Raw genomic sequence first — 22,941 nt, 5'->3', positions numbered from 1 at the left:
TAAGGGGGGTTTGGAGGGCTTTTCCCCACAAAGAAACATCATGAAAACAAACATAAACATGTCTGTGTGCACACATAAAGGAAAGGCACACATAACACATATAAAAGGGAATTTGAGTGGTTTGTTTTCTGTTTACCACCAAACCTCAATACAAAAAAAGATAGTTTGGAGTATAGGGATGTATGTGTTTGTGAATGGAAATAGATATGCAAGCGGAAAGATAGACATATAGAAAAATAAATGAAGTAAAAAGATGTTAATGGATGATCGAAATTCATGAAAATATATTTTATTCAAAATAATACACTACAAAGAAAAAAGATGTTATTGTAAAAGATGTTTTTGAAAAGTGAAGTCCGCAAAAGACTTTTTGGAAAACTATGTTATCACATGGAACCAATTTGGAGATCCGCCATATAAGATTTTATGGACAAGGCAGCTGAATAAGAAATTTCCTCTTCACTGTACAAGAAGCCAGTGCAGGGCCTTCATAATAGGTGCGATGTTATTATGTTTGTTGTCACTGAGTAGGATAGTTCTGGACTATTTGGAGTTTGGATATTGATTTGTTTGGGGGTGCATGATAGAGGCTATTGCAATAGTGAGGGTGACAACGTTATTGATAAAGAGCTGGGGAATGTTTGTCTTACACTAAAAACTAGTGGGCATCTTTTCAAAACATATAAACAGTTAGGCTACTAAAAGAAGCAAATGGCATATCAAATAATATGTTGTTTGTCTGCTTAGCTCAGCAACGCCTCGGTCACTGTGTCAGGAGTCCCGAGGGAGTCAGCATTCTCCCTCATAAAGATCCAGAGTTCGGGAGGCACAGACAAGCGACCACTGCCTGTTTGTCCCCAAGCCCCATGAATCCACTCCCACATCAGTGAATTAGCTGCTAGAAGCGCTACAGGTAACATTTGGCATGGGGCATTTATCTGCACATTCATCGTCTTGAGACTATGGGGAAGATAGATTTGGAGTAGGGGGATCTTCAGTGGTGGCTGGTACCGAACGGTGGATGGGGGGCGGGGGCAGGTGGGGGGATTAGGAAAAAAAAACTTCCCTGGGGTCCCCTTCGCCAGACGCAGGCTCTCCTTCAAGCAGGAACCTGGAAGCACATAGCCTCCCAGAATCCACTGACCAATCACAATGCTGCCTTTCAGCAGCTTTGGTGAGGGACTGTTGGTTTATTATCAAATAAGAACTCACCGACTGTCATTACACACAATATGACATGATGCAGTTCAATCTACACCATTTGAGGAACATAATATTTATGTCAGATTATATTTCTGCATGTTTTTCTGACATACAACCACCCGTTACTGCATCCTTATTCACAACACCAGCCACACAAAAGCAACCTACACACAGACGCAAAATTGGCCCACACACTGACCATTCAAACTGGCCCGTCTGGCACTACTAGGTTGCCCTATAAGCCAATTCGATCTAGTTGTTTCATATTTAGTTTACTGTTCTTATGTGTTCTTTTACTCATCTCTAAGCTCGTATGTATCCAGTCAAATGAGTGTATGTCAGTAGAGAAACTAGCGGCACCGGAGAAATGCTCCTCTGTTTCGAAACACCAACCTTTTGATTTCCTCAAAGTTTTAATTCTAATTTGTTATGTGATTTATGCATATATTCCAGCTTATTATGCTTTCATCAATTCACCAAAATGCCAGGGAAATCCGAAGTGTCATCACTTTGACCTTCAATTTTACTTACACACGCATGCTTACACACACATACACCCACTTTCTCTCTCACTTAAACACACACTCTCCTGCAAGCAAGCACACATCATACGTTTAAGAGTATTGTTTTTACTAACCTCAGCTGCCAGGGAAAGCATATTCCACCTATTTGTGCTTCATTTTTTTTATTACACTCATATGGAATAATGAAACATTATTCACTATGAGTGTATTAAAAAAATTGGAGAGAAAACAAAGAAAGTGGAGTCACAACTGGCGTTCATAAGGACGAGCTGCCACTGTGTTCCTGGCAATGATTTTGCCACCTCTGAGGACTGGGATCGCAAAGATAGTGCCAGGGGTGAAACAAAAACAGTGTGCCAGGGGTCGCAAAAGGCAAGTCATGGGTCGCAGCTGCGACCCCTAAAGGACGTCCATGTATTCATCTTTGGCTTTGAGGAACAGTGCGCACACGTCTTTTCTCCTTCCGTTCACAAATACATAATAGAATCAAACCTAAATTCATGTGCAGTTTTGGCCAAAATGAGTGGACATTTGAAAGAACATTTGATTCTTAGACCCTCACACCAAATCCAGGATGCGACTTTTTTACAATTGTGACTGCAACAGGTGCCTTGTACATAGCCTCCTAACATCATATAGGGCTTGGTGTTGCTTTGAGTATTATCTGTCGTTCACTTAACCATTGGGGTTGTTACCTTTGGCATTGTAGTGTTCAACTAGAGTAAGTCAGTGCCAAACAGACTTGGAGTAGTACACCTGAGAACGTGGATGTTTAAAGGCAAAGCATAAGAAAGGAAGGCTGGTGCTTCATTGACATTGAGACACCTGGATATTATAGGGAAATGGGCTTCTTCTCTTATTTATCTCTATGTCTACCACAAGAGTATGCAGCTCCTTCCAAGATACAGAGAAAGAGGTCGGACAGACACTAGGGCACTAGGGGAGCGGAAGGGGGTCCACTCCGTTAGGTAAAGGAGCTCACACACAACCAAATGGGTGTCATGCTTCACCATAGGGCATGTTCCTCGTCGGGCAGGCGCTGCAATTTCCGGAGATATTTTTTCCAATGCTGTATGTATAGTGTGGGTGAAGGGCCCTTTCATGTAGATTGGTGTATGAAAGTGAATGTATGTAGGGAAGTGCGTGTTAAAATAGACTGAGTAGTCCCCATAACAGGATTTTGTTATAGGTTAGTCTATTTGTCTCGTTAAAAACGTGGTGGCTATCACGAGGCACAATCAACTATGATAGCTTTAAGAGGTCAATATGTCTCCAACTAAGAGCCCCCTTGTGGGTGCCAGTTGGGCATTGCAGTGCCGACCCGATGGGGAGCATGCCATACGATAAAGCATGACACCCATTTGGGTGTGTGAGGGTTCCTTTTTCTAAAGGAGCCGGCCCCCTTCCACTCTCCTAGCTTTTGTCTCAACTCTTACCCTCTCTCTTGGAAGGAACTGCATACTCTTGTTATAGATTTGATCTCGTAGGAGCACATATGCTGTGCCTATAAGCACTTCTGGTCCCCCTTTTCTTGTGAGATACTTCTTCTATTATTGGCACATAAAGTGGTTGAGAGTGGCCATGGGCAACGTTGGGACTCGCAGTATTTTCAGAAAGATGTATTTTTCTTATCTGTTACTTATGTGCCTGAAAAAGTCGCAGTAGGCAGTAGTTGAACTGTTTGCAGTAGGTTGTGTTAAGTACATTGTAAAAGAAACAAAGAAATGTAAGCACAGGATAATAAAAATTTAAAGTTCTTTGTACTCACCAAATGTGGGACAGCTCTGGAATGGGAAGTTTGGACTTGGTGAAGAAGTTCTTGGCCACTGAACCTGCAAAGAATCATGAATCAATAAATACTGTTTGCTGGTGATCGCGTACACAATTATAAAAAAACATACGGAAAGCAAGTGATAAAGGAATACAGGTGCTAAATAAATATGGTTTTGTGGCTGATACCAGTATATTGAACAGTGACAAATTCAAGCAAAATTTAAGCAATTTCCTTCGGTTGACCACTATGGCTGCCAACTTGTGCCTAATTTGGGTCTATGCTAAAGCCGTTCTTACAGCAATGTGCGCCAGACCTATTTTGGCATGACTATTCATAGTATTCATTTGAGCTTCAAAATCACCTATCATATCAAAACAAATCAGCACACTTTCCTAATGTCTTCTTTCTGCATTAATTAAGTTTATGTCTTACCACCCTTTCTCTGTTCTGCACACCAACCCTGTGGCACACTGCTGTACATGTTGACATGGAATACATCCCAACAGCACCTTCTTGAAGAGGATGTTATGTTCTTTTATTAACACATATGTTAGATGGAAGATCAGGAGGGATAATATTTTAATTCTTCTGAATCTAAAAAAAGGAACCTAAAGTAAAATTTGCTTGCACACAATATCCCGATTTGAGTAGGGTCAAATGCTGAACTACAGCATATTGAAGTCTGACATTGCCAAAATAAAATAGATGGTATAAAAGGCAACTCAACAAGAGGACATCTCAAGTTCCCTCATATACAAAAACATGAAGAATCAGAGAATTTTTGAATACCCTTAAAAGGTATCCAGAGGGCCTATAGGATTTGTTTTCAGAAAGACATTTCTCCAATGTCACCAGACATATCCTCATCTACTTATTGAATGACCTATTAAGAGAAAAGCTATTGACTTTAATTACACCTTCTGCATGGGGTTCTATCCATTAGCGGGGAAGAAACAAAATTCTTTAAATAACCTTCCAAATGAAGTGCTATTTTTTAAGGTGAACCTATATAGCACACATCCAGATACAGAGAAAGTTTGCTAATTGCAAGACTACAGAAAGATGAAGATTGTGGGGCTCTAAAATGACCATAGGAGATCCCTTTTATGACCCCTCGCTTCTGCCCACCCTGGGTGAGACAAACCATTGGGAGGCAGTTGTCTGGTCGACTGTCGAGGTATAGGGGCTATGAACTGAATGGTCTAGCTGTGCAGTGGCCTTAGTTGAAGAAAGGGTATAACTTAGACCAACACTCTCCGTGTGAACATGAACGTGCGACCTCAGGCTGTAGCTCAATCAAAATGAAAGCCATTGAGTCGATTAGGGAGACATTTTCTAACAATGCACAAGCTGCATTCTGAGAGTTTTTAAATATAACATTATTTACTAAGGCTTACAATATTTGCTCGATTGATGTAATATTGTTGCATTACATTTTGGTTATAATAAAAAAATACAGAAACAAACTGAAGTTAAGATAACAAACTAAACGTTCCGTAAAGCGATAAATAAGAAATTATGTTGATTTTTCCTTTTTTCTTTTTTTCTTTTTCGTATAACTTAAAAATTCTTTAGGTATGTTAGTATGTATGTTCTATTTATTATATTAAGCAGATCACGTAGCAGCTGGCAATCCTGTCTTGCCACTACAGCCCCTGGCTTTGCCTTTGCTAACCCTATCCCCAGAGGTGGTAAAATCAGTGCCAAAAACACAGAGGCAGCTTGTACTTAAGAGCATCGAGGAGCCTCCTTACTTGTTTTCTGCCCATTTTTTTAAATTACACTACTAATTAATATTTATTAGTAGTGTAATAAAAAATGGAACAGGACCTACTCTGGCAGCTGAGGTTAGTAGACAGAAAATGCATTTAAATGTATGGTATGCGCATGCGTGCATGTGAGGTCTGTGTAGGTGTGAACGTGTGTGTGTGTGTGAAAGTGAGTGAGTGAGATACAGATAGTGAGTGAGATTAGGTGAAACTGACGGTCAGGAAGTAAGCCTGAATAAATCAGAATGAGTGTCAGTAAGAGTGACTGCAATGAGTAACAAGCATTTACAATGCAATGGTTTCGCCTTTGGAAAAGTTAGAGCTATTGGCATTGTAAATGACAAATTTTGTATTTATGTGTTGGGTTTGAAAACAGATAAATAAATGGCATTGTCATTTACATTGCCATTAGCTTAATCTCTCGCAAATGTGAGACCTATTGTACCCTACGGACGAGCTCAGCAGACAGCAATTACTACCACACACACACACCCAGAGCCACACACACACACATACCCAGAGCCACACACACACCCAGAGCCACACACACACACACACCCAGAGCCACACACACACCCAGAGCCACACACACACACACCCAGAGCCACACACACACACACACCCAGAGCCACACACACACACCCAGAGCCACACACACACACCCAGAGCCACACACACACCCACACACCCAGAGCCACACACACACCCACACAACCAGAGCCACACACATACACCCAGAGACACACAGACACACACCCAGAGCCACACACACACACTCAGAGCCACACAGACACACACACACACCCAGAGCCACACACCCACACACCCAGAGCCACACCCACACACACCCAGAGCCACACACACACACACACACACCCAGAGCCACACACACACACCCAGAGCCACACACACCCACACACCCAGAGACACACACACACTCACACACCCAGAGCCACACACACAAAAACGACCCTAGGTACAGTTTAACCGGCTTGTATATGGCTTTGTACTAATGGAATATGTTAATGTAACAACTCACGGTATGATGTTTCATTGGGTTCTCTGCTCATGATGCATAATTCTGTCCTCAGTAAAGTTACCGGAGTGTTCAAAATACCGTGATCGAAATCTCGCGATATCGTAAAGAACTACAGGATGACGTCATCATTATTCCTCCTGTAGTTCATTCTGCATGCCCTGAATATATTTCATAAATGATTTGAAACCAGTCACAAAATGTAGTAAAAGTAATTAAATGGCCAGTGTTATTAAAGCCGATTGTATATCACCCATATCCGACACATATCCCTTGTTAGAACGCTATCGAGAAATGCATGAAAAAAGGGGGGAAACTACAAAATGACGTCACCCGGTGTCATACTGTAGTTGTTTCAAGGGGATATACCCCGGTACCAAATATAAAGTGTAAACTGTATGTCATCTACACGATGTATTTGTGTTCATCTTTGCTGCACTTTGAAATCCTTTCACTTTCCCCAAGTGTGCAGCTCTGGAGTTTAAGGGCAGTTGGACTTTCTAGTCCGATGCGGCACAGTACCTGTTGATGCGCGGGCCCCACGGGGTGCGGGACGGACTCGGGACGCTGGTCGGGCAGAGCCGGTCCGGCTGGGGGCAGACGTCCTTTTTGTGGCAGGCAGGCAGCTCCCCTAGAGGCGGCAGCGGCACGGGGCGGCCTGTACTCAAGTACAGTGCGGCCCTGGGGTGCGGCGCGGCCTCGGGGACACGGTGCTTGTCAAGTGGTACGCTTCACACGTACAGGGGCCAGATGGTACGCTTCACGCGTACGGCGCGAACCTCAGCACACTCCCGGGCAGTGCGAGTCGTACCCGGCTGATGCGCACACGCCGGTACGGCTCGCAGGATCAAGGGGGAAAATGCAGCTTGTTCCTTAACGTTTGCAGGAAGATGCGAGGCGTACGGCCCCAAGGCAAGGCGGTACGTCTTATGGGGGTCACAATTAAAATAGCAGGCAGATGCGAGGCTTACGGCCCCAAGGCCAGGCAGTACGTCTCGTGGGGGTCAGAGCAAAGGCGGGAGCACGTTCCGCCTATTCGATAGACAGGATCCCCGTACTTTGGCCCGTCTTCATCGCGCTTTCGTATTGACCGAAGCCCCTGGAAGTTTGAAGCAAGGTTGCATGTGCCGAACTGACAGTTCTCCCAGTTTGATCGTTTTCAGTCGGACAGCTGCCAGACTTACGCTGCAAGTAAAAGCGGCACCCTGCATTCATGCAGTTCATCGTAATTTAAGATTGGCTGAGATTTTTAATCGGTTTGAAGCACCAATGCTCTTCACTGGATAACGCGACGTGTGTCTATTGGTCCAATTGATTTGCTATAGCCGCAAGATTCGCTATTGGCGGAGACTATTAATCGCCTTGAAGTACCATGCTCTGCACTGAATAAATGTGACGTGTTTCTGTCGGTGCAATTTAATTGCTACATACGCAAGACTCGCTATTACATTTTGTAATATACAGATTGAAAATATCACCAGTCCTGAAGATGGTCTCGTCAAGTAGTTTGTAGGAGACCGAAACGTCGACCTCCGCTTCATCCTGTTTGTTTTTTCAATATACTTTTGGGATAGGCGTCAATAGGTTCTGTTGAGTTGTTTGTACATATATTCAGTGTCAACCTTCAGTCCTATGTTTCTTCCTGTATATCATATGAATCAGTTTTAATTGTCTGATAAAATCCTATTTTCTATACACCTTGCGTTTGCCTATGTTTGTCATATATGTAGTCATGTTTGTTTAATTTTATTTGTATTCAGTTGAATTGGGTTCCAATGAGAATAATTAATTGATTGTCCAGAAATCACATTGTTAATTGAGAAACTTTACTTAAACGAATTCCCTTGAAGGCACTTTTACCCTTTCATTTAATTACCCAAGCCCTCAAGGGTAATCTGGGTCGCTCACTTTTTTGTACCAGTTGTGGAGATTAGGCAAGCTAATGCCCAGAGTTGCCGAGTGGAACCCCTGATTATAGTAAGCACCGAAGCGAGAATTATCGAGTCCGCTGACCAAGGTCCACGACCCTGCCGCGTGGGGAATTGAACCCTGGTCCCGGGCTGACTTCTGCTCTCAGGCCTGCCGCCTCTAACCAGTGAGCCACACTACTCCACTCCACTCCATATGGATCCAATGATATATTAAGTCTGAGGCTATGTCAGAGCACCTCATTAAGGTTTAGCAATTTTTTGTAAGGGGGAGAGCGAGAGAGACAAAGTCTGATCATTAAGCTAGTGGAGGTAAGAGTTGTGGTTTCAATCAACTTTGAGTTGATGCTACTGTTGAATTCGACACAAAGGTAGTAAGGACATGGTAAGAGGCTCTGACTGTGTCACTCAGGGTTGAGGGGTGCATTTTCTCTTGCTGAGGGGCTCTGATGACATCACTGTGTTAGGACACGTCTAAGCTATGCTCACTAGATTGATAATTGCAGTGGGTCAGAAGCTAGAGCATCACAGTTTAATGTGAAGAGCCTGAATTCTCCCACTGAGTGACACCAATTTTTGAGTTCTATCAAAAACCAAGATGCAAACATAATTTTCTTACAGGATATCCACTTACTGTATAGAGATCAGTTCCATATTACACACAGAGATTATCCCCTGCAATTCTGGGCTACCTCAGCATCCAAAATGGTGGGGGAAGCCATCCTGCATAAGTAGTTGAGGGGTATGGTAGAAATAAAACAAAAAGACATCCCAAGGGCAGATATCAGATTTGCAAGAGTTTAGCAATTTAAAAAATCAATGCGTAAACACTAATTATCGGGCAAGATCTGTTCCATAAAGGAATAATACCTGACTGCGTGGTCATTAGCGAGGGGGTGGTGGTCCAAGGTGCAACTTTGTTTGGGACACTGATGTGGACAAAAAAGGTACTCATGAGGCAGTATTGGGGTAATGTCCAAATGTTTTTTAGAAAAACTACAAGAGCTGGCTCTGGAGGATATATGGCAAGCACCTCATTAAGGCAAAAGGGGCTACTCGTTTCATCGCATGGGCACTTGTCATAATCGCATCGATACTTCTCATTTGTCTCCCAGGAGCCAACTGGGACTTTTGATACATCATATGTGAAATATAAATCTCTGATGGAGCATGTATGGAAATCATAGTACATGGCCATGGGAGGGAACCAATAGAGGATTATGGAAATTGAAAATGGGGCTATTTAGAGACCCCCGCATTTAGAGTGGAGCAGGCTAAAGCAATCTCAGATTACTTTCAGGCTCAGGGTGGGTGGTGTCTGATTGAGAAGTTATTATAGACTGAGTGATTGGAGTCTGCTTGAGAAGCTATTAAATACTTAAAGGCGAGAATGTAAAACATCAAAGCAGCAGCAGAAGAAGGCAGATCTTATTTAACTGAGTACCAATGTAATTGAAAAATCAAAACTGGAAATAACACATGTTGGTATGGGAATGTCCATTCCATGGTATACAGTTGTCCCCCCCTGCTCTGAGTGCCCAACTGCATGTGTATCTGGTACCTTGACTTTTATTTTGGCCCTTATATCACACTATTCTAGGGGTGAGCGCAAAGCCCTAAGGCTGTCTGCTGACTATGTGAGGTCCTGGACCGCTCCTGCGACCTTGAGGACTGCACTAAGGACTCTGGTCACTTTCCTGGGTATAGCACATAAAGCAGTTGTGGCAGCATATTGTGTTCTGAGATTGATAGTGTGACCAGACCTTTTTGTCTGTGCCAAGGGTGGCATACAGACAATTCCTGTGTAAAGTTCCACTCTTAGCTGAATGTCCTTGCACTGACATCCTGTATGTATGTCAAGTGTGTGTGCATGTTTACCTTGCATGTAGCATATGAGCAATTCTAAAACTCTGTATGTATGAGTCTGAGTATTGAAGCAAGTGTTATCCATTTTGGATGCCCAAGTTTGGCATGTCATGAGATGGAGGATGAGGGCAGCTTTCACAGACAGTGGATGAGTATTGACTGTATTCATGTCGCTGAAGGGTGGAGAGCCAGGCACTGAAGTGAGAAGGATGGTGACAAGGAAACCTGTAGAAATTCCATAAAGACTTTGCTTAGCAAGGGGCAGCTGATTAGTTTTAATGACACTTCCATTTGGTTGATGGTAATGGTAAGAGTTAGGAATGCAGTTTATGTTGTACAAAGTTAAGATGTTTCTAGGTCATGCATGCCCTTTTGTACATGTATGGTTACTACTTTAGAGAGGTTGATGGCAGCCAGGTGTAGAAAACTCTCTCTTCATTGTGCCCATGATGTGGGTGCTCTAGTTTTTTTACAGCCCCAGTGCTAACTGCTGTAAGAAGCATCACTGTAAACAAAGGCTGTGTCTGGAGAGCAGCCAGGAATGGACACTTGAAATAGTAATAGCCCATGAATGCGGAGACAGTAGATTCACATCCCTCATCGAGAATGTGTGCATAAATTGGGACCCAAAACACCCGACATTGCTGCATTTCCAAGTCCTTCGGAACCAAAGAAGGAAGTGCTCGACAGAGCACTTGAAGGATTGCTGAGGAGTCAGGATGGTGTCTGACTGACAGCCAGTCTACCATAGGTGAGGGGCCATAACCTGAAGTCTGCACTTTCTGCGGGAGAAACTGAGGGTCTGTCTAGTGCCTAGATGCCCGTTTGCCTCCTGGGAGAGGGAAGGAATCTGCTTAGCCCTGCAGGAGGGATGACTTTACAGAAGAAGTCCAGTATGTCCCTGGAAGAACAAAACCAGAAGAAAGCAGACTTCCTAAGAGTGAAGCGAGGAGTGGGATGTCCTGCACCCCGTCTCTCAGAAGGTTCCAGGAACCACAAAAAGCAGAAGTCAGCACAATGGCCTGATCGGGGTTTCAAATGCCTTGGTGACTGTGATGTTCCAGGCTAGGCTGCAACTGCCTTGCTGATTGTGTCAACTCAGTCAGGCCTACAACTGCTGCAGTGAAAGTGATGGCCTCGCCGGGACAGCAGCTGCCTTGGTAATCATGTCTGCCTGGTCAGGACTGCAATTCCTGTGCTGATTGGGGAAGCCTGGTTTGAAAGCAACTGTCCTGGTGATCTTATTGGCCCAGTCGAGACCCATACCTGCTTTGGCATTGGCCAGCAGTCCAGTCAGGTTTCCATCCATCTCACTGGCCAGACGAGACTGTAATAGTCAGGTTTGCTCCAGTAAAGAAAGCGCCAGAAGCACCGATCGATGTTGGGCTGAACCAAGGTGGCCACATGAGATGAGACTTGAGCCAAGTCCAGCCACCTCTAAGTTTTCTGAGAACTGCCTCCTACTGCCAACTACTGTAGGCCTCTGTTAGCAGAGTGAAGACTAGAATGTGGGCACCATGCCACGCAAGCACTAGAGACTCAGAGAGTAACTCGCTACCAACTACACCACAAGAGTAACAACACACAGTATGAATTAATTGATTATACATTTGACTTGTGAGGTGCCAGATATGCACCTGAGACTGATTCATGTTCTTTCCATTGTTGCTGGGGGAACAAGCTTATCAAAGTCACTTGGGTGAGAGATGGCATGAGGGAGAATGAACAGGTGTAGCACTGTAAGGAAGAATCACTACCAGAATGACTGCCATGTATGTAGGATTCAGCTGAGAAGTATTTAGGACTGCTCTGAGATTAGAATGATTTTATTTTCTACAAAGGCAAATACAGGGCTTGATATTGAATGTTTTGTGGCTGATAGTTGATTAGTTAGTTTTGAGTTTGTAAGAAGCCTGTGACTGCTTGCTCTCACCAAATGACCCCAACTACCACGGTTTGAGTGCAGTAGCCCCTTTCTTCTCTGTGACCCCCCTAAAACAAGTCTGACAAAGAGACACCCCATGGTGCATGAAGCACAGAAATATAACTATCAACACATTCTAGCACACAAGGAAAAGAACAATTGTTACTTACCTGTAAACAGGTGGTTCTCCAGTATTGGTGTCTTTCATAGATTCACATGCTTGAATATTCCCTGTCGTCGAAGTGGGAGCCCCACGGTAAATAACATAGCAATAAGAAAGCAATAATATGTATATATAAAAACATATAACAGAAGTTTCAAAACCAGAAATACTTTAAAAGTACCAGGTTAGCATTAACACATAGGAGAAAAGGAAACACCTTTATAACATATCCATGTCATTATGTTAGTCCAAACTACAGCCAAGCAGGCACATGCACCCCTCTAGAACCTTCTCCTCAAGAGGCTCAGGCCCTCAGATTTTCATAGCACAGGAGTGACAAAAGAGTCTAGGAGGAGTAGCGAGCCTCTGAGGGGAGGTGGATGGGTCGCATGTGAATCTATGAAAGACACCAATACTGGAGAACCACCTGTTTACAGGTAAGTAACAATTGTTCTTCTCCAGTATTAGGGTGTCTTTCATAAATTCACATGCTTGAATAGGAATCATGAGCAGTAACAGCTGGCTGCAAGAGCAAAATCAGTAATGCATAGGCATGAAAATGCAAAATAGCATAATATAGCCAGGTAGGTATCGATAATACTAACAATATCATCACATAAACCATATAGGTGGAGGGAAGAAAGCAGAGGCTCACCTTAGTTAAAAAGATTGCGAAGCACCGCTTGGCCCACTGCTGTATCGGCTTCATTGATCGTCTCAAGGCAGTAATGTCTCGTGAAAGTGTGCCTGCTGGACCACGTAGCTGCTCGGCATATTTGGTGAATCGGCACACCAGCAAACAGGGCAGTAGAGGATGACATCGCCCTGGTGGAATGAGCCCTCAATGATGAGTGAAGAGGCTTGCCAGCTTTCTGATGGCATAAAGAATTTTCTGAATAGATTCAACGTACAACAGTTGGCTTGGTAACAGAACGTACCTTGCGCATTTGTCCGTAAGCAACTAACAGCTGATCAGATTTGCGAAAGGGTGCCGTCCTGTCGGTGTAAAATTTAAGGCATTGTTTATCGTCCAGTGAATGCAAACGTTGCTCCGCTGGAGACTTGAGGATTGGCAAAGAAAGTCTTTAAGAAAACAGGTTAATTGAGGTGAAAGTCAGTGGGCACCTTAGGCATGAAAGCCGGATTAGTGCGAAGCACCACACAGTCCGATTTGAATTGAAGGAAAGGAGGTTTAATGGTAAAAGCGTGAATATCACTCACGTGACGTGAAGAGGTCAAAGCAAGGAGAAGGGCCACCTTCCAGGTCAGAAATTTTAAATCCGCTTGCTTTGTGGATAGGCTCGAATGGTGCCTTCATCAATTGTGCCAAAACAATATTGAGATGCCAGGTAAGAGGAGGACGCCGGATGGGCGGGAACTTCCTGAACAGTCCCTTGAAAAATTGACGAATGACTCTGGAAGAGCAGAGAGAGGAGGAGCCATCCTGCCGGAAGCGAGAGATTGTCGCCAGGAAAACTCTCAAAGTGGAGTGGGAAAGGCCTGATTGCGCCAGCTGCGGGAAGAACGGCAGTAGCTGAGCCGGAGTGGAATGAACGGGATGGATACTGGTAGCTGCGCACCAGTGACAGAATCTTTTCCACTTTAGCTTGTAAGTCTTTATTGTGGACGGAGCTCTGGCATTGGCAAGAATTTCCCTGCATGCTGGCGAAATGTTCAAATGGGCAAATTCAAGGTGGTCAGGTTCCAGGGCGATAACTTGAGAGAGGAGGGGTCCGGATGACAGATCTGACCCCCGTCCATCGTGAGGAGATCCGCTCGAGGATGAAGGAGGATGGGTTCGCACTGTGAGAGAACCAGCAGCTCTGAGAACCACGCTTGTCGAGGCCATCTGGGAGCGATCAGGAGAATGTGGCACGGCTTTCTCCGCATCTTCCATAACACTCAAGGAACTAGTGGAATCGGCGGAAAAGCGTAAGCGAATAGATCGCACCAGTCCATCAAAAGGGCATTCCCGGACGATTCTGGATGGGGAAGCCAGATTGCAAAGGATGGGCATTTCGGTTCACAGGGCTCGCAGAGAGATCCATGTGTGGATGTCCCCACCGCCGAAAGATGAATTTCAGAGTCGGCTGATGCAGCTCCCACTCGTGAGTCGAGGATGCCGACCTGCTGAGGGAATCCGCCAGGATGTTGGAGATGCCTGGTAGGTGAACTGCTGTTAGGGTAATGTGGTGCCGAAGTGCCCAATCCCAAATACTCTGTACCAGCTGAGACAGGAGAGGAGATTTGGTGCCACACTGCTTGTTTACATAGTGCATACTGGTGGTATTGTCTGTTTGGATGAGCACCGATTCTCCCTGGATCAGAAGATGGAACGATTTGAGTGCCAGGAAGATGGCCATTAACTCCAGTCTGTTGATGTGCCAGGAGCGTTGAGACAGAGTCCACTTGCCCCATATGGACAGCCCATGAAGGTGTGCTCGCCATCCTTCCAAGGAGGCGTCCGTGGTCAGAATGAGCTCTGGAGCGGTTGTGAGGAAAGAAGTCCCGGCAGCAACGTTGGACGGTTGCGCCCACCACTGAAGAGCCGACCTCATCCGAGCGGTCACTAGGACCCGATCATTGAAGGAGCCACTGACCTGACGCCACTGTGTGTCCAATTCCTCCTGAATGGGGTGACTCTAGAGCCTGCAATTTGGGATTAGGGAGATGCAGGAGGACGCCAGCCCCAGAAATGACTTCAATAGACAAACTGAAACTGACGCTTTTGAACAAATAAGAGCCACCAAGCGTAGAATCCGCAGCTGACGTTCGTGAGACACGAATGCCTTGGCTAGTGACGTATCCAGATTGGGGCCTAGAAAGATCCTGCAGGGACCTGGGTCGACCTGAGACTTATCGGTGTTGATGGAAAGACCGAGGGAGCGAAATAGCGTCTGACAGAATCGAGTGTCCCGGGACAGCTGACTGCGAGACTGCGACTTGATGAGACAATTGTTATAGTAGGGGAAAATTTGACGCCCTGTAGATGCAGGTAAGCCATCACTGGAGCCAGGACCTTTGTGAAGACGCGAGGGGCGGAGCGCAGACCGAAAGGCAGCACCCTGAATTGAAAGTATCTCCGCCCTACTCGGAAGCGCAAGTACTTCCAGTGTCGTGGAAGAATTGGCACATGGAAGTAAGCGTCTTGGAGGTCGATGGTAGTCATGAAATCATCCTTGGAGAGAAGATGCAGGATCTCCACTAGCGTAAGCATGCGGAAGAATTGGCACTTTAGATATTTGTTCAGTGCCCGCAAATCTAGGATTGGACGCCAGTCGCCTGTCTTTTTGAGGACGAGGTAGAACCGGGAATAGAATCCCATCCCTTTCTGAGACTTGGGAACCACTTCAATGGCACCTTTTTGAATCATGATGCGAATCTGCTGGAAAAGTTATTTGAGGTGCGCTGGGGGCGGACCAGTCGGAGGAGTGTGAGGAGGAAACTTTACAAACTCCAAGGCATGGCCCTTTGATACAATGTCCAGCACCCAACGGTCCGAAGTGATTGAGGACCATTGTGAAAAGAACAGGGAGATTCGACCTCCAACTTTGAGCGGGGAAGGAAAGTCATTGCCTCTTGGAAGTGGAGCTTCTGTAGGAAGACTTCCCTCGATATGATTTGGAAGACTGCTGGCGAGAGGACTGTTGGGCTTGGGAAGAATATGGTTGATTCCCTTGACCGTAGGATCAGTACTGATTAGATTCGCCGTGAAAAGAAGAGGTGGTGCCGCGTCCGTGTGCACCACGAAAAGGCTGTTTGCGGAACTGCAGAGTGCCTAAAGAACGGGCTGTTTCGGTATCCTTCTTTATCGTCTGCAGTGCGTCATCGACATGTTGGCCAAAGAGCGATTTGCCGTCATAAGGCATGTCCAGGATTTTCGCCTGAACCTCCTGACGAAACGAGGTAGAACGAAGCCAACCCTGACGTCGTAGGACAGCTGCCCCTGTGAGCTGACGGAATCCAGTGCAGGCGATATCTACAGAGCAGTCCATGATCTCCTCAGACGCTCTCTTCCCCTCCTGAAGAATCTTTAGAGCCTCTGCTCTGGAGGACTCAGGAATGAGGTCTACAGAGGCGGACATGTCAGACCACATTTGGCGGTCGTAGCGTCCCAGTATGGCCAGAGAATTTACTGCCCTTACAGTAGTGGAAGCCATAGTTGAAAATTTCCGCCCAATGGCATCAAGGCGACGACCCTCACGATCAGGAGAAGCAGTAATTGGGGAAGACGGGTTCCTGGATCTGCGCTGTGCGGCCTGAGTAACCACGGAATCTAGCTTAGGCTGTGCAACCAAGCATGCTGGAGAACCATGGGGCGTCTTATACTTCTTCTCCAAACGAGGTAATTGCGCCGGGATGGAATTCGGCGTTTGCATCAACTTGACACCCTAATTCCATATAAAGTCGATGATGGGGACGGCATGAACCTGTTTGAAAGGTTGACTTTTAAAGTCAAAAAGAAAACAGTCTTCTTCTTTTTGGACCATTGGAAGTTTAAAGCAGAGCGCTGCTCTATCCATAAGCTGGTGAAAGCTTGCGATGTCTACAGGAGGGGAATCCCCTGGAGTCACAGGAGGCGGGGATGGTGTCTGGATTTGATAATCATCCCAATATGCCATAGTGCCATTATCATCATCATCATCCTGAACCTCGCCGTCCTCTCGCTCTGGGCGAGTCTCATCATCATCGTCTGGATACACTGTAGTGTGGATCCGAATGGAGGACGAAGCCGGGGCAGATTGCACTGTTGGTTGTGGCAGTGGAGCAGCAGGAGGAGGTGCTGCAGGTGCGGGCGCTGGAGGCAGAGGAGAGCCATGGCGAGATGGTGGAAAAAGCCTGTTGTAATCTTCCAGCATATATTGTAGATTGGAGATAAGGGAAAGAGGTAGTGTCGCTGTTGGAACCTGAGTGGAAGGTTCCTCTCCTTGGACATACAGATCCTCCTGGTCATCTCCATAATCCTGACACTTTATGACGAGCTCAGAAGGGCTTCGAGCTGCTTGGAAGTGATCATCCTCGTCTTCCTCAGAACCAGAGTCCTGTTCTGAACCTGTGGCAAACAGGGGTGACGGAGGCTGCGTGTCACTTGTAACAGCAAGCTGGTCCAAAGACACCTGGCGATGTTGGAGTAGAGGGTCAACAGTGGAAGAACCAGACCCGGAGGATGAAAGTGGCACCAGAGGCATTGATGCGAAGGAGGATGTAACCACCGTCGACGAACTCGTCGTCGAAACCGTCGACGAACGACAGTACAGCCGTCGACGGAGCCGCCGTCGACGGAGCCGTCGTCGACGGAGCCACCGTAGACGATACCGCCGTCGATGAAGCACCTGTCGATGGAGCACTCGTCGACGGAGCCACCGACGATGAGGAGGTAGTCTTCATAACCATCGTCGACGAACATCCTGACGCCGACGAGTGACCCTTCTTCGACGACAAAGCAATAGGAATCGTCAACGAGACAGTCTTAAAACTGAGGCATACCTTCGTCGACATCGGTAAATGTATCCCCATATACTGGCCAACACCTTTCCTGAGGTAAGTGCACAGACGACGTCGACGCAGCCATCGTCGACGAGCCAGAAGCAGAAGTCGTCGTCACTGTTGTCGACGACGAGCCGGAGATGGCAGATCTCGTCGTCGGGACGATCGTCGACGCTCCCGTTGACGATTTTGCACGTTTTTTGAGAGAAGCATGCTTTGAAGAAGCTGTAGACGCCTGAGAGTCAGATCTCGGGGGCGTGGGCATAGCTGGAGGAGGTGGAGACACCGCAGGATTCTTCAAGAGTGAAAGTTTCTTCTTCTTCAAAAAGGGAGATGGCAATTCCTGCACACTGCTATGCTTAGAAGCGGCCTTTGAAGTACCTGGCACAAGGCTGTCTGCGTCAGAGAGAGTTTAATCTTTGTCTTTCAACCTCTGTAACCAAAGGAGGAGACGTCCCTCCCTATCCTTAAGGGTTTTTGTGGAAAAAGTCCTGCAAATTTTACATTTGCCTACCTCATGGTCCGGATAGAGTCAGTATATACACTTCTTGTGTGGGTCCTCAGAATAAAGTCTCAACTTTCCACAAGAAGAACAAGGTCTAAATAAAGACTTCTTACTTGAAGACATTGTAGAAAAACACTGGAAAACCAGAAGACAGAAGAAAACTGAGGGCCTGAGCCTCCTTGCAGGTGCTCTCTACTACTTAAATGATCTGGGAGAGTGCCCAACATATAGATGGTTAGATTTACGAAAAGTCTGGTCACAAAAAGTGGTTGCATATGGCACACCAACATTTTCTGACAAGTCTTTAATTTAACGATGTGGCCAGCCGCAGCCCGTGGAGGGAGATCCGTGAGGCAGGCAGGCGAGGCGGGGGGAGGGCAGGGTGGGGAGTGATAAACACCGGAATATGGATGATTGCAGGTAAGTAAACAATTAAATTAAGAAAACGAATTTCGTTCCGTGCCCTGCATCGCAAAATGCGATGCAGGGCACGCTACGAAATTCGTTTTATTAATTTAATTGCTTACTTACCTGAAATCATCTATATTCAGGTGTTTATTAACCCCCACCCTGCCCCTCCCCTGCCCCGCCCGCCTGCCCCACGGAACTCCCTCCACGGGCCGAGGCTGGATGTGGCCTATGTACTAACAGATAGCATTTCAAATTGTCCAGTCACCAGGGGACGCAGAATGACCCTAGTGAATGTTTATTCAGTAGGTTGCTATTTGTGACCCTCTTTTATTGGCTAGACCAATGGTATAGTCGCCTGCAAAGAAGAGCAACACCACATCTGTATTTACATTCCAAAATAGTTTTTGGTTTAGAGCAGCTTGTCTTCCTTAAAGGAACAGGTATTGTTTTAACTAAAATAATGTCCATATAGGAAAACACCTGAGGCTGCAGACAGTGGTGCATTGGACCACTGCCTGCTCCAACCACCCCGTCCCGAGCTCATCTAACATGAGTCCAATAACAGAAGATGTCAAACAGTAACAGCTTCCAGTTTGCAAATCTGTTTTTTCCTCCTATGAAGAGTCAATACATTTTAAATGGTTTGAAACTGCTATTACTGCATGCAAACTATTGATACAAACCATTCGTAATCACAGGTAGGAGGGAACACCCATTCCTAACTATGAAAGAGAAATGGTCGGCAAACCTATTTCGCGAGTCGGAAATTAGTTTAGTACACAGAAAAAAAGCCATAATGCGGTCGCAAACCCTGGGACAGCAAAATGGTTTGTACATCTGGCCCCTAGTTTTTCAGAATTCTCTTCAGGGCAAGAAAGGCGCAGAAAATAGGGTCCATCTCATCACAAACTTGCACCAATTTAATGTTTTTGTATTCTCCTGTCGTTCCTAAATAGAGGTCATTGGTAGTCACATCCACCAAAAAACTCTTTTTGGTGGACTGATTAGTAGATTTACATTTACATGGAGCCACAGCTAACACCTCAAATGTTTCTCCCGTTGACATGGGCAGTAAACATTTGGAAATTTACCTGGTTCCAAGCCAATCACTGCATCAGTGGTGTTCCACCAAACATCCAAAACCTATGTTGACATGCCTTACATCAATGTTATCAGAATAACATAAATAAACATACAGTTAGAGAATATCTTTTTCAGAAACCCACATCAACCTGCACTTGCTAAGGTTGGTTTTTATGGTGATGTGTTTGCTTCAAGATAAGGGGTTCATATTCATCTGGAAAAAAACACATCCTTCTTTCCCAGAAACTGGCCAATCTCGGGGTTGTCGAATATTCAGGATCCCTAATCCTGATTCCACCTCATGCGTATGCTTCCTATCTCTTTATTTCACTCTTGCAGCTTCTTTTACACTCCTGCTTTCTCACATTGTCACTGTTTTCCTATCTTTTGCTTCCTTCTTCCTTCCCTCTCTTGTCCTGAGTCAAAGTGTAATTATGCAAGACACAGGTTCACTGCCGGCTCCTCCTCTGTGGCGGAAGAGTATCACCCAATCCTGCCAGCAGGAGCAGCTGCAAAATTAGAAACATAAAACGATAATAAACCATGTTTATTATCGATTTATTTTTCTCCTACCGTAGAGTCTTGGGGTAGGGCAAAGGGATGACAGGCACTGAGAGGGAGTGGTGGGCACTGTTATCAGTGTGCAGGAAGGTTTGGTCGGCCGTCGCAAGCCAGCCAAACCGGCATGCAAACTGAAGCTGAATCCAACCCAAGCCATGCCGGGTTTGAGACAGCAGGCACAGGCTCCCAGTCTCCCTGGGAGCACAAATTAAAGACGCTCAGGCCAATCCTGACGCATGCTGTGAGAGCAGCGTCAGAATAGGCCACAAGTCAGTCTGGGGCCTGTGCCTGGAATGGAGCCAGAAGAGCGGTGATACAGTGTGATACAGGTAAGTTCCCCCCGCACCTCCTCTCCCTACCCTTCCCCGCCACTTTGATCCGACACCGGCCACAACTGCACATGTTGCTGGTTGAGATTTGGCACTGGTAAGGTCTGGAGAGTTTCCTAAATCCCAAGGGAGAAAGGAGGGCTCCAGCCTTCAGGGGCAAATTCATCTTGCAGACAGTAATGTCACATTTAGGAACATGGTCGTCAGACGTGTAATTATGTTGTTGAGTTTCCTAGCTGAGGATTAAAAAAAGACTTTAAGAATAATGTTCGGGGGGGAGGAGCCTAGCTCGAAGACGGAATGGCCGCCTTTTAGCTCGGCTCCGTCGGCCCTCCGGCTAACCTCGACTATCCGGCAATATATCCTGCACTGCTACGATACTTCAATACAGAATTTGAAATTTAAAGATCCACTCTTACTCACCGTCTGGTCCGGAGGTTCCTGTGTGCTGTGGGTCCGCAGCTGTGCCCTCGGTGAGATTGGGGCCTCCGGGCATCCGAGACAGGGACCTCGCCTGCGGGACCCGACCGGCGGAGAAGAGATTGCCGGCCCCGGCCGCGAAAGTGAGCCACTGGTGGGAACCGTTGTGCGTGTGCCCCGGAGATCCTGAACCGGCCCGACGACTGGGCCGTGCGGCTGGAGGGGGACGAGATGTGTTGGGGGCTGACCGTGTGAAGGGGTCCCTTCGCCTTTGTCCTGTCCGGCGGCCCTGAACCCCGCGCCTGGCTCTCGCCTGTGGGGCCTACCACTGTTCGGAGGGGACCCCCCCCCCATCGGGCGCTCGCCCATCCTGTGCCGGTGAGGCCGTTGTTGGGATCCTCCGGAGGTCTGTAAAGTCCTCCATTTGGGAACTGTTTGGGGGCCCACGGTGGAGTGTGGGGCGGCGAAACTCACAAGATGGCTACCGACAACGCGGGGGATGCTCCGCTCTGCATCGGCGCTCCTTACCGGCTGGACTGTGCGGAGGCCTGGGTGTGTACTCGAGCGCCCACGCCCGGAGATGTCCTGGACGCCTTGATGTCATTGTACGCTGTCTTGGCCCCCGATGTTTCTGCCGACCCCATGCGGCTCGCCGCCATTTTGGGCCGCCGCTCTTCCATGCACCTCTATCGTCCTGATGCCGCCATTGCTTCGCCCCCTTCGGCTGCGCCAGGAGTTGCTGTTGTTATTCTTCGGCCGATTGCTGGGCCGGTGACTTTTGACCCTCTGCCTTCTCACCGCCTGGATTTCGAGGACTTCCACACGCCGCGGAGATCTGCTCCTTCCCGGGTACCTGGGACTTATGGTGGGCCGCTGTTTGATCCCGCTTCGTTGGATTCGAACTTTTGTCCTGGAGGGGTACCTTTGTATTGTCGAATTGCGCATCTGGACTCCGGCTTGCCTTTGCTTGCCCTGTCGTTGCTACTACAATTGATTTGCTTTATTGACTTTTTGTATTCCCTCCGTACGAAGGCTCTCCCTGATTTATATCACTGCCGTGACTCTGGACAACATTACGATTCTTTTGTGCTGGGTGGTCCGCTCCACATTCTCCTTTATTGGGTTGGTTTTGTGGTTAGGAAGGGTTTGGGGTGAGTTGTACGACATGATAGTTTGCTGGTTTACCTGCCCGTTGCACTGATGTATGTACTCCCTGATACGGTGAATCGTTACAATCTCTTCCTCCTCCCCCTCCCTGTGATTTTTGCTGTATGTGAAGATGTAGTATTGACTTGATGCTTATTCATTCGTTGGTCGGGGGAGGGTCGCGGCCGAATGTGTTTGCTCATATCCTCTAGCTCCTCCCTCACATTTATTTTTGTTTTGTATTTCCTCTCTTCCTTTTTTTTGTCTTCTTTCTCTACTTTCTTTTTTCACTATATTTCGGGTTTCGGATTAGGGCGACAGGCAGGCTGTTTGGAGGGTAGGCCGTAGCCTTCTGCAGGGGTGCGGGGTGGGACGGGTGGGTGGGGTCTTTCAGATGTTTTCTTTTGGTTCTATGGCCCTTTTCTATTTCCTTTATAGCGGTGCCGCTCCTGTCCTCGCTTCTCAGGCATGAGTGGGTTGGGGTCTGTTGCTATGCCACTTTTATCGGTTTGATGCTTCGTCGTGACTGCCATGCCCTTCTTTTCGCCAGCTCTCCACTTTCTTCTGTACTATTAGCCGCGGGTTGCCTGGCCCGGGGTGGCGCCCATCTTGCACGATTGTGTTTCTCCTTTTATATTTCTTTGTTTTGCTCTTTCTCCTTCCTTTCCCCCCCCTTTCTGGTTTCCTCCCCTTTGTTTCCCCCCCTATTTTCCCCCCTTCCCCTTCCCTATCCCCTTCCCCCCCCCCCGTTTTCCCAGGCTCGTATTGTTAGAAGTGGGTTCGGTTCGTACAGTTTATCCGTTCCCCTTGCC

The 22,941-nt window shown here is 46.7% G+C and overlaps 1 protein-coding gene across 4 annotated transcripts in view; it reads right to left on the bottom strand.

Moving 5' to 3' along the window:
• The window catches only part of REPS2 (RALBP1 associated Eps domain containing 2), a 1,083,293-nt gene that overhangs the window by 470,852 nt on the left and 589,500 nt on the right, over positions 1-22,941 (bottom strand). For all 4 annotated transcript variants that reach the window (XM_078658107.1, XM_078658103.1, XM_078658105.1 and 1 more), the window contains one exon: positions 3,496-3,559. In XM_078658107.1, the coding sequence (XP_078514233.1) occupies positions 3,496-3,559 (64 nt within the window). The remainder of the gene's footprint in view (positions 1-3,495; positions 3,560-22,941) is intronic.

Source organism: Lissotriton helveticus, chromosome 8 (assembly GCF_964261635.1).
Source record: "Lissotriton helveticus chromosome 8, aLisHel1.1, whole genome shotgun sequence".
NCBI lineage: Eukaryota > Metazoa > Chordata > Amphibia > Caudata > Salamandridae > Lissotriton > Lissotriton helveticus.
The sequence above is the reverse complement of the archived record's forward strand: the minus strand, read 5'-3'. Positions and strand labels throughout refer to the sequence as shown.